This window comes from Haemorhous mexicanus, unplaced genomic scaffold, assembly GCF_027477595.1.
Source record: "Haemorhous mexicanus isolate bHaeMex1 unplaced genomic scaffold, bHaeMex1.pri scaffold_266_ctg1, whole genome shotgun sequence".
NCBI lineage: Eukaryota > Metazoa > Chordata > Aves > Passeriformes > Fringillidae > Haemorhous > Haemorhous mexicanus.
In genome coordinates this window covers 1-10,964 of record NW_026776093.1, presented here as the reverse complement: position 1 = coordinate 10,964, position 10,964 = coordinate 1, and the positions used below count along the sequence as shown (strand labels likewise).

General features: G+C 51.9%; 1 protein-coding gene across 4 annotated transcripts; it reads left to right on the top strand.

The window, feature by feature from the left end:
* The first annotated feature begins 3,752 nt into the window (after nt 1-3,752).
* On the top strand, nt 3,753-10,153 carry LOC132323044 (gamma-aminobutyric acid receptor-associated protein). 4 transcript variants are annotated; one of them, XM_059837825.1, is made up of 3 exons: nt 3,753-4,539; nt 6,839-6,917; nt 8,995-9,152. In XM_059837825.1, the coding sequence occupies exons 1-3, from the start codon at nt 4,450-4,452 to the stop codon at nt 9,132-9,134; spliced, it is 309 nt and encodes a 102-aa protein (XP_059693808.1). In that variant the 5' UTR covers nt 3,753-4,449; the 3' UTR covers nt 9,135-9,152. The 4 variants fall into 4 exon arrangements, with proteins under 4 accessions (XP_059693808.1, XP_059693809.1, XP_059693811.1 ...); XM_059837826.1 differs by lacking the exon at nt 8,995-9,152 and adding an exon at nt 9,449-9,585 and having other exon boundaries at nt 3,756-4,539; XM_059837828.1 differs by lacking the exon at nt 8,995-9,152 and adding an exon at nt 9,162-9,245 and having other exon boundaries at nt 3,764-4,539.
* Nucleotides 10,154-10,964: the final 811 nt, after the last annotated feature.

Genomic DNA, 10,964 nt, shown 5'->3' with positions numbered 1-10,964 from the left:
AGTCCCATTTAGGGGGTCCCAGTCCCATTTTCGGGGGTCCCAGTCCCAAATTTGGGGGTCCCAGTCCCATTTTGGGGGTCCCAGTCCCAAATTTGGGGGTCCCAGTCCCATTTAGGGGGTCCCAGTCCCAAATTTGGGGGTTCCAGTCCCATTTTCGGGGGTCCCAGTCCCATTTTGGGGTCCCAGTCCCATTTTAGGCAGTCCCAGTCCCAAATTTGGGGGTCCCAGTTCCAAATTTGGGGGTCCCAGTCCCATTTTAGGCAGTCCCAGTCCCATTTTCGGGGGTCCCAGTCCCATTTTTGGGGGTCTCAGTCCCAAATTTGGGGGTCCCAGTCCCATTTTGGGGGTCCCAGTCCCAAATTTGGGGGTTCCAGTCCCATTTTCGGGGGTCCCAGTCCCATTTTGGGGTCCCAGTCCCATTTTAGGCAGTCCCAGTCCCAAATTTGGGGGTCCCAGTTCCAAATTTGGGGGTCCCAGTCCCATTTTAGGCAGTCCCAGTCCCATTTAGGGGGTCCCAGTCCCATTTTCGGGGGTCCCAGTCCCAAATTTGGGGGTCCCAGTCCCATTTTGGGGGTCCCAGTCCCAAATTTGGGGGTCCCAGTCCCATTTTTGGGGGTCCCAGTCCCAAATTTGGGGGTTCCAGTCCCATTTTCGGGGGTCCCAGTCCCATTTTGGGGTCCCAGTCCCATTTTAGGCAGTCCCAGTCCCAAATTTGGGGGTCCCAGTTCCAAATTTGGGGGTCCCAGTCCCATTTTAGGCAGTCCCAGTCCCATTTTCGGGGGTCCCAGTCCCATTTTTGGGGGTCTCAGTCCCATTTTTGGGGGTCCCAGTCCCATTTTGGGGTTCCCAGTCCCAAATTTGGGGGTCCCAGTCCCAAATTTGGGGGTCCCAGTCCCATTTTTGGGGGTCCCAGTCCCAAATTTGGGGGTCCCAGTCCCATTTTTGGGGGGTCCCGGTCCCATTTTCGGGGGTCCCAGTCCCATTTTTGGGGTTCCCAGTCCCATTTTCGGGGGTCCCAGTCCCATTTAGGGGGTCCCAGTCCCATTTTTGGGGGTCCCACTCCCAAATTTGGGGGTCCCAGTCCCATTTTTGGGGTTCCCAGTCCCATTTGGGGGGTCCCAGTCCCAAATTTGGGGGGTCCCGGTCCCATTTTTGGGGTTCCCAGTCCCATTTTTGGGGTTCCCAGTCCCATTTTGAGGGTCCCAGTCCCATTTTCGGGGGTCCCAGTCCCATTTTGGGGGGTCCCAGTCCCATTTTGGGGTTCCAGTCCCATTTTTGGGGGTCCCAGTCCCATTTTTGGGGGTCCCAGTTCCAAATTTGGGGGTCCCAGTCCCATTTTGGGGTTCCAGTCCCATTTTTGGGGTTCCAGTTCAATTTTCGGGGGTCCCAGTCCCATTTTTGGGGTTCCAGTCCCATTTTCGGGGGTCCCAGTCCCATTTTGGGGGGTCCCAGTCCCAAATTTGGGGTTTCCAGTCCCATTTTGGGGGGTCCCAGTCCCATTTTTGGGGTTCCCAGTCCCATTTTTGGTGGTCCCAGTCCCATTTTGGGGGGTCCCAGTCCCAAATTTGGGGGTCCCAGTCCCATTTTGGGGATCCCAGTCCCATTTTAGGGGGTCCCAGTCCCATTTTTGGGGGGTCCCAGTCCCTAATTTGGGGATCCCAGTCCCATTTTAGGGGGTCCCAGTCCCATTTTGAGGGTCCCAGTCCCATTTAGGGGGTCCCAGTCCCATTTTCGGGGGTCCCAGTCCCAAATTTGGGGGTCCCAGTCCCAAATTTGGGGGTCCCAGTCCCATTTAGGGGGTCCCAGTCCCATTTTTGGGGGTCCCAGTCCCATTTTAGGGGGTCCCAGTCCCAAATTTGGGGGTCCCAGTCCCATTTTTGGGGTTCCCAGTCCCATTTGGGGGGTCCCAGTCCCAAATTTGGGGGTCCCAGTCCCATTTTAGGGGGTCCCAGTCCCATTTGAGGGTCCCAGTCCCATTTTGAGGGTCCCAGTCCCATTTTTGGGGTCCCAGTCCCATTTTCGGGGGTCCCAGTCCCATTTTTGGGGTTCCAGTCCCAAATTTGGGGGTCCCAGTCCCATTTTCGGGGGTCCCAGTCCCATTTTAGGGGGTCCCAGTCCCATTTTTGGGGGTCCCAGTCCCATTTTGGGGTTCCCAGTCCCATTTTAGGGGGTCCCAGTCCCATTTTTGGGGGTCCCATTACCATTTTAGTGGGTCCCAGTCCCATTTTCGGGGGTCCCAGTCCCATTTTTGGGGGTTCCAGTCCCATTTTTGGGGTTCCCAGTCCCATTTTAGGCAGTTCCAGTCCCATTTTGGGGGTCCCAGTCCCATTTTGAGGGTCCCAGTCCCATTTAGGGGGTCCCAGTCCCATTTTCGGGGGTCCCAGTCCCAAATTTGGGGGTCCCAGTCCCATTTTGGGGGTCCCAGTCCCAAATTTGGGGGTCCCAGTCCCATTTAGGGGGTCCCAGTCCCATTTTTGGGGGTCCCAGTCCCATTTTAGGGGGTCCCAGTCCCAAATTTGGGGGTCCCAGTCCCATTTTTGGGGTTCCCAGTCCCATTTGGGGGGTCCCAGTCCCAAATTTGGGGGTCCCAGTCCCATTTTAGGGGGTCCCAGTCCCATTTGGGGGGTCCCAGTCCCATTTTGAGGGTCCCAGTCCCATTTTGAGGGTCCCAGTCCCATTTAGGGGGTCCCAGTCCCATTTTCGGGGGTCCCAGTCCCAAATTTGGGGGTCCCAGTCCCATTTTCGGGGGTCCCAGTCCCATTTTTGGTGGTCCCAGTCCCATTTTTGGGGGTCCCAGTCCCATTTTGGGGTTCCCAGTCCCATTTTAGGGGGTCCCAGTCCCATTTTTGGGGGTCCCATTACCATTTTAGTGGGTCCCAGTCCCATTTTCGGGGGTCCCAGTCCCATTTTGGGGGTTCCAGTCCCAAATTTGGGGTTCCCAGTCCCATTTTAGGGGTCCCAGTCCCATTTTCGGGGGTCCCAGTCCCATTTTTGGGGGTCCCAATCCCATTTTGGGGTTCCCTGTCCCATTTTTGGGGGTCCCAGTCCCATTTTCGGGGGTCCCAATCCCAAACCGGGCGGTGCTGACCCCGCTGTTCCCCCCCCCGCAGAGGCCGCGGTGGTTCTGTCCTTACTGGGAGCGCTGCCGGCCGAACTGGGAGCACTGGGAGCGCTGGGGGGGCTCCAGCGGCACCTGCGGGGGCTCTGGGGGTCCCTGAGCGCCCCCCAAGGCCCGGGGGGACCCCCCCAGAGCCCCGAGCCCGCCCAGTGCCCCCCCCTGAACCCCTTACTGGTGCCACTGGGCTTACTGGGACGGGCGGGGTGAGGGGGCTGGGGGGGGGAGGGGCAGAATTCCTTGGGGTGAGACCCCAAATTCCCGAATTTTGAGGGAATCCCAGATTTCCTGGGAATTCCCAATTTTTTGAGGGGGAAATCCCAAGTTTAGGGATGATCCCAAATTGCTTCTGCTCTTTCCCAAGTTTTGGGGAAGAGGGAGAAAATAAAAGTTTGAAATAATAAAAATTTTTCCCAAAATTGGAGAGTTCGGGACTCGTTTGTGGCCGGACTGGGAGGGGACTGGAATGGACTCGCCCGCACCCCCCCCCCCCCCCCCTTTCTCCCCAATGGTTTCGTCCTCCTCGTGTCGACCACGCCCTTTCAAAAGTCACGTGGTCCTATGTTTATTCCTTTCCGACACGTGACTCTCCGCGCGGTGACGTCAGTCACATGACGTCAGTCACATGAGGGGCCGTAGCACCGCCCGGATCCTTCCGCGCCTCCGCCGGGGCCTTCCCGGGACCGCCCGGGTCCGCCCGGGACCCCCTTCTCGTTACCGGGACCCCTCCCCACTACGGGGACCCCTCCTCCGCTACCGGCACTGGGAGGAGTTGGGGGAGCTCCGGGAGGCCTTGGGAAGGGACTGGGACGGACTGGGAGGAACTGGGCTGAACCGTACGCAGTTTGCGTAGCGCTGTGGGCAGGGCCCTTACGCCGTCTGCGTAGCGCCGTGGGCACCGGCGTGGCTACTCCGAGGCACTGGGAGGGAACTGGGCTGAGCTGGGAAAGGCCTGGGAGGCCTTAGGAAGGCACTGGGAGGTGGCAGGAGGGAACTGGGACGGACTGGAACGAACTGGAACTGGAACGAGCCGTAGCCAGGAGGGCCGAGGCTCTTACGCCGCGCTGAGGGCACTCCCCGTTTCCTTACGCCATCTGCGTAGCGCTGAGGGCACTCCACGTTCCTTTCCGCCATTTGCGTAGCGGCTCTGCATTACCGTCAACGGGCGCTCCTTACGCTGTTTGCGCACCGTACGCCGCAGGCGCGGCGGGGGCGGGCCCGTATCCCTGCGCGCTCCCGAAGCTCCGGTACAGGCCCGGTCCCGGTCCCGGCCCGGCCCCGTCAGGCCCCGGCCCCGAGCAGGCCCCGGCCCCGGCCCCCGGCCCGGCCCGGCCATGAAGTTCCTGTACAAGGAGGAGCATCCGTTCGAGAAACGTCGCTGCGAGGGAGAGAAGATCCGGAAAAAGTACCCGGACCGAGTGCCGGTGAGGGCCGGGGCGGCGGGAGCACCGGGAACCCGGAATCCTCCTGGGAACCCCGAAATTCCACTCGGGAAGCCCAAAATCCCCTCAGAGAACCCCGATATCCCACTCGGGAACCCCAAAATCCCCTCAGAAAACCCCGAAATTCCACCCGGGAACCCCGAAACCCCTCAGAGAACCCCAAAATCCCACCGGGAACCCCGAGATCTCCTCAGAAAACACCGAAATCCCAACCGGGAACCCCAAAATCCCCTCAGAAAACCCCGAAATCCCACCCGGGAACCCCAAAATCCACCCTGAAAACCCCGAAATCCCAACCGGGAACCCCAAAATCCCCTCAGAAAACCCCGAAATCCCACCCGGGAACCCCAAAATCCCCTCAGAGAACCCCGAAATCCCACCCGGGAACCCCAAAATCCCCTCAGAAAACCCCGAAATTCCACTCGGGAACCCCAAAATCCCCTCAGAAAACCCCGAAATTCCACCCGGGAACCCCAAAATCCCCTCAGAAAACCCCGAAATTCCACCCGGGAACCCCAAAATCCCCTCAGGACCCCCAGAATTTCACACGGGAACCCCAAAATTCACCCTGAGAACCCCGAAATTCCACCCGGGAACCCCAAATTCCCCTCAGAAAACCCCAAAATTTCACTGGGAACCCCAAAATCCCCTCAGAAAACCCCGAAATTCCACCCGGGAACCCCAAAATCCCCTCAGAAAACCCCGAAATCCCACCCGGGAACCCCAAAATCCCCTCAGAAAACCCCGAAATCCCAACCAGGAACCCCAAAATCCCCTCAGAAAACCCTGAAATTCCACCCGGGAACCCCAAAATCCCCTCAGAAAACCCCAAAATCCCACCCGGGAACCCCAAAATATCCTCAGGACCCCCAGAATTTCACACGGGAACCCCAAATTCCCCTCAGAAAACCCCGAAATTCCACCCGGGAACCCCAAAATCCCCTCAGAAAACCCCAAAATTCCACTGGGAACCCCAAAATCCCCTCAGAAAACCTCGAAATCCCACCCGGGAACCCCAAAATCCCCTCAGAAAACCCCAAAATTCCGCACGGGAACCCCAAAATCCCCTCAGAAAACCCCAAAATCCCACCCGGGAACCCCAAAATCCCCTCAGAAAACCCCGAAATTCCACTCGGGAACCCCAAAATCCCCTCAGAAAACCCCGAAATTCCACCCGGGAACCCCAAAATCCCCTCAGAAAACCCCGAAATTCCAACCGGGAACCCCAAAATCCCCTCAGAAAACCCCGAAATTCCACTTGGGAACCCCGAAATCCCCTCAGAGAACCCCGAAATTCCACCTGGGAACCCCAAAATCCCCTCAGAAAACCCCGAAATTCCACCCGGGAACCCCAAAATCCCCTCAGAAAACCCCGAAATTCCACTTGGGAACCCCGAAATCCCCTCAGAGAACCCCGAAATTCCACCCGGGAACCCCAAAATCTCCTCAGAAAACCCCAAAATTCCACCCGGGAACCCCAAAATCCCCTCAGAGAACCCCGAAATTCCACCCGGGAACCCCAAAATCCCCTCAGAAAACCTCGAAATTCCACCCGGGAACCCCAAAATCCCCTCAGAAAACCCCAAAATTCCACCCGGGAACCCCAAAATCCCCTCAGAAAACCCCAAAATTCCACCCGGGAACCCCAAAATCCCCTCAGAAAAACCCGAAATCCCACCCGGGAACCCCAAAATCCCCTCAGAAAACCCCAAAATTCCACCCGGGAACCCCAAAATCCACCCTGGGAGCCCAAAAATTCCTCAAATTTTCCTTCAAAATCCCCCAAATTCCGCAGATTTTCCTTTCCTGGTGGTGCTTCCCTCAATTTTTTGGGGTTTTTGGCCTCAAATTCAGGCGCTTTTCCCTCCAATTTCAAGGATTTTCCCCCAAAATTGCGGAAATTTCTCCCAAAATTCCCAGGATTTCTTCCCCAAACTCGGGAATTTTTCAGGATTTTTCCCCCCAAATCTGAGTTTTTTCCTCAAAATCAAGGTGATTTTCCCCAATTTCAGGGGCTTTTCCCCCAAATTCTTGTGGTTTTTTTTCCCTCCAAAACGCAACAATTTTTCTTCCCAGACCTCTGTGAGTTTTCCTCCAAAATCCAGGTGGATTTCCCCTCAAAAATCTGATTTTATTTCCCAGAATCCAGGATTTTCCTCCCCAAATTTAAGGAATTTTTCCCTCCCAAATTCCCGTTTTTCTCCTCAAGTTTTTGTGGGGTTTTTTTTTTCCCTAAATTCAGGATTTTCCCCCCAAATTGAAGGAATTTTTTCCCCCCCAGGTGATCGTGGAAAAGGCGCCCAAGGCCCGGATTGGGGACCTGGACAAGAAGAAATACCTGGTGCCCTCTGACCTCACAGGTGGGGCCGGAATTTGGGGCAATTCTGGGGAATTTTGGGGATTTGAACAATAACTGGGTGGGTTGGGGGATTTTGGGGATTTTTTTGAGAATTTTTGGGGTTTTTTTCTGAATTTTCTGGGGGAGTTTGAGGTGGATTTTTGGGAATTTATGGCTGGAATTTTGGGGGTTTTTTGGGGTGGAATTTGGGGGTTTTGGGGTGGAATTTTGGGGTTTTTGGGGTGGAATTTTTGGGGTTTTGGGGTGGAATTTTGGGGGTTTTGGTGTGGAATTTTTGGGAATTTATGGCTGGAATTTTGGGGGTTTTTGGGGTGGAATTTTGGTGTGGAATTTGGGGTGGAATTTTGGGGGTTTTTTGGGTGGAATTTTGGGGGTTTTGGGGTGAAATTTTGGGGGTTTGAGGGTGGAATTTTGGGGTGGAATTTGGGGTTTTTGGGGTGGAATTTTGGGGTTTTTGGGGTGGAATTTTGGGGGTTTTTGGGGTGGAATTTTGGGGGTTTTGGGGTGGAATTTTGGGGTTTTTGGGGTGGAATTTTGGGGGTTTTTGGGGTGGAATTTTGGGGGGTTTGGGGTGGAATTTTGGGAATTTATGGCTGGAATTTTGGGGGTTTTTTGGGTGGAATTTTGGGGGTTTTGGGTGGAATTTTGGGGGTTTTGGGTGGAATTTTGGGAATTTATGGCTGGAATTTTGGGGGTTTTGGGGTGGAATTTTGGGGTTTTTGGGGTGGAATTTTTGGGAATATATGGCTGGAATTTTGGGGGTTTTGGAGTGGAATTTTGGAGTGGAATTTTGGGGGTTTTTGCGTTGAAATTTTGGGGGTTTTTTGGGGTGGAATTTTGGGGGTTTTTGGGGTGGAATTTTGGGGGTTTTGGGTGGAATTTTGGGGGTTTTGGGTGGAATTTTGGGAATTTATGGCTGGAATTTTGGGGGTTTTTTGGGGTGGAATTTTGGGGTTTTTGGGGTGGAATTTTGGGGTTTTTGGGGTGGAATTTTGGGAATTTATGGCTGGAATTTTGGGGGTTTTGGGGTGGAATTTTGGGGTTTTTGGGGTGGAATTTTTGGGAATATATGGCTGGAATTTTGGGGGTTTTGGAGTGGAATTTTGGAGTGGAATTTTGGGGGTTTTTGCGTTGAAATTTTGGGGGTTTTTTGGGGTGGAATTTTGGGGGTTTTTGGGGTGGAATTTTGGGGGTTTTGGGTGGAATTTTGGGGGTTTTGGGTGGAATTTTGGGAATTTATGGCTGGAATTTTGGGGGTTTTTTGGGGTGGAATTTTGGGGTTTTTGGGGTGGAATTTTTGGGAATTTATGGCTGGAATTTTGGGGGTTTTGGGGTGGAATTTTTGGGAATTTATGGCTGGAATTTTGGGGGTTTTTTGGGGTGGAATTTTGGGGGTTTTGGGGTGGAATTTGGGGGTTTTGGGGTGGAATTTTCAGGTTTTTTTGGGGTGGAATTTTGGGGTTTTTGGGGTGGAATTTTGGGGATTTTTGGGTGGAATTTTGGGGGTTTTGGGTGGAATTTTGGGGCTTTCGGGGTGGAATTCTGGGGGTTTTTGGGCTGGAATTTTGGGGGTTTTGGGGTGGAAATTTGGGGATTTTTGGTGGAATTTTGAAGTTTTTTTGAGTGGAATTTTGGGGGTTTTGGGGTGGAATTTGGGGGTTTTGGGTGGAATTTTGGGGGTTTTGGGGTGGAATTTTGAGGTTTTTTAGGGGTGGAATTCTGGGGTGTTATGGGCAATTTGGGGATGAGTTTGGGGAATTTTGGGGTGATTTTGGGGGTTTTTTATGCCATTTCTTAGGGTTCTAAAGGGGGTTTTTTGGGATTTAAAGAGATTTTTGGCAAATCTTTGTTAATCTGCAGCGATATTTTTAAAATTTTGGGCGTTTCTAGGACAATTTCTTTGGGTTTTGGCCTTTTTTGGGCCAATTTTTGAAGGTTTTTGAGCTGATTTTTTTTTCTGGTGTTTTGGGCTGCTTTTGTCGTTTTTTTTTTCACTGAGTTTTTGGGGTTTTTCACTGAGTTTTTGGGGTTTTTCACTGAGTTTTTGGGGTTTTTCACTGAGTTTTTGGGGTTTCCAGTGGGTCAGTTCTATTTCCTGATCCTCAAACAGATCCACCTGCGGGCTGAGGATTCTTTGGGCATTTTTAGGGTTGATTTGGGACTTTTTAGAGTTAATTTGGGATTTTTTACGGATAAATTTGGGATTTTTTTGGGCTGAATTTTGCTGGTTTTGGGTTTTTTTTAGTGGGTCAGTTCTATTTCCTGATCCGGAAGCGGATCCACCTGCGGGTTGAGGATTCTTTGGGAATTTTTTAGAGTTAATTTGGGAATTTTTAGGGATAAATTTAGGATTTTTTGTGTTGAATTTTGCCATTTTTGGTGTTTTTAGTGGGTCAGTTCTATTTCCTGATCCTCAAACAGATCCACCTGCGGGCTGAGGATTCTTTGGGCATTTTTAGAGTTAATTTGGGATTTTTTACGGATAAATTTGGGATTTTTTGGGCTGAATTTTGCCGTTTTTGGTGTTTCCAGTGGGTCAGTTCTATTTCCTGATCCGGAAGCGGATCCACCTGCGGGCTGAGGATTTTCTGCAATTTTTTAGGTTTAATTTGGGATTTTTTGGGCTGAATTTTGCTGTTTTTGGGTTTTTTTAGTGGGTCAGTTCTATTTCCTGATCCTCAAATGGATCCACCTGCGGGCTGAGGATTCTTTGGGCATTTTTTAGAGTTAATTTGGGATTTTTTAGAATTGATTTGGGATTTTTTAGGGTTAGTTTGGGATTTTTTGGGCTGAATTTGGGATTTTTTTGGGTTGATTTTTGCCGTTTTTGGTGTTTTCAGTGGGTCAGTTCTATTTCCTGATCCGGAAGCGAATCCACCTGCGGGCTGAGGATTCTTTGGGCATTTTTAGGGTTAATTTGGGATTTTTTAGAGTTGATTTGGGATTTTTTTGGGTTGATTTGGGATTTTTTGGGCTGAATTTTGGTGTTTTGGGTTTTTTCAGTGGGTCAGTTCTATTTCCTGATCCGGAAGCGGATCCACCTGCGGGCTGAGGATTCTCTGCAATTTTTTAGGTTTAATTTGGGATTTTTTGGGTTTAATTTGGCATTTTTTGGGCTGAATTTTGCTGGTTTTGGTGTTTCCAGTGGGTCAGTTCTATTTCCTGATCCGGAAGCGGATCCACCTGCGGGCTGAGGACGCTCTGTTAATTTTTTGGGTTTAATTTGGGATTTTTTGGGTGTTTTTTCCAGTGGGTCAGTTCTATTTCCTGATCCAGAAGCGGATCCACCTGCGGGCTGAGGACGCTCTGGGCCTTTCTGAGGGTTTAATTTGGGATTTTTTGGGCTGAATTTGGGATTTTTTGGGCTGAATTTTGCCGTTTTTGGTGTTTTTAGTGGGTCAGTTCTATTTCCTGATCCGGAAGCGGATCCACCTGCGGGCTGAGGACGCTCTGTTAATTTTTTGGGTTTAATTTGGGATTTTTTGGGTGTTTTTTCCAGTGGGTCAGTTCTATTTCCTGATCCAGAAGCGGATCCACCTGCGGGCTGAGGACGCTCTGGGCCTTTCTGAGGGTTTAATTTGGGATTTTTTGGGCTGAATTTGGGATTTTTTGGGCTGAATTTTGCCGTTTTTGGTGTTTTTAGTGGGTCAGTTCTATTTCCTGATCCGGAAGCGGATCCACCTGCGGGCTGAGGACGCTCTGGGCGTTTCTGAGGGTGGAATTTGGGATTTTTTGGGTTTAATTTGGGATTTTTTGGGCTGACTTTGGGATGTTTTGGGTGTTTATTTCCAGTGGGTCAGTTCTATTTCCTGATCCGGAAGCGGATCCACCTGCGGGGCTGAGGACGCTCTGGGCGTTTCTGAGGGCTGACTTTGGGATTTTTTGGGCTGAATTTGGGATTTTTGGGCTGAATTTTGCCGTTTTTGGTGTTTCCAGTGGGTCAGTTCTATTTCCTGATCCGGAAGCGGATCCACCTGCGGGCTGAGGACGCTCTGTTAATTTTTTGGGTTTAATTTGGGATTTTTTGGGTGTTTTCAGTGGGTCAGTT

What these genes read in the sequence shown, in the direction of transcription:
- LOC132323044 (XM_059837825.1), top strand. Translation starts at nt 4,450, where the DNA reads ATGAAGTTCCTGTACAAGGAGGAGCATCCGTTCGAGAAACGTCGCTGC. An exon ending in AGTACCCGGACCGAGTGCCG is followed by an intron (nt 4,540 to 6,838) that starts GTGAGGGCCGGG and finishes TTTCCCCCCCAG; the next exon opens with GTGATCGTGGAAAAGGCGCC. An exon ending in GGTGCCCTCTGACCTCACAG is followed by an intron (nt 6,918 to 8,994) that starts GTGGGGCCGGAA and finishes TGGGGTTTCCAG; the next exon opens with TGGGTCAGTTCTATTTCCTG.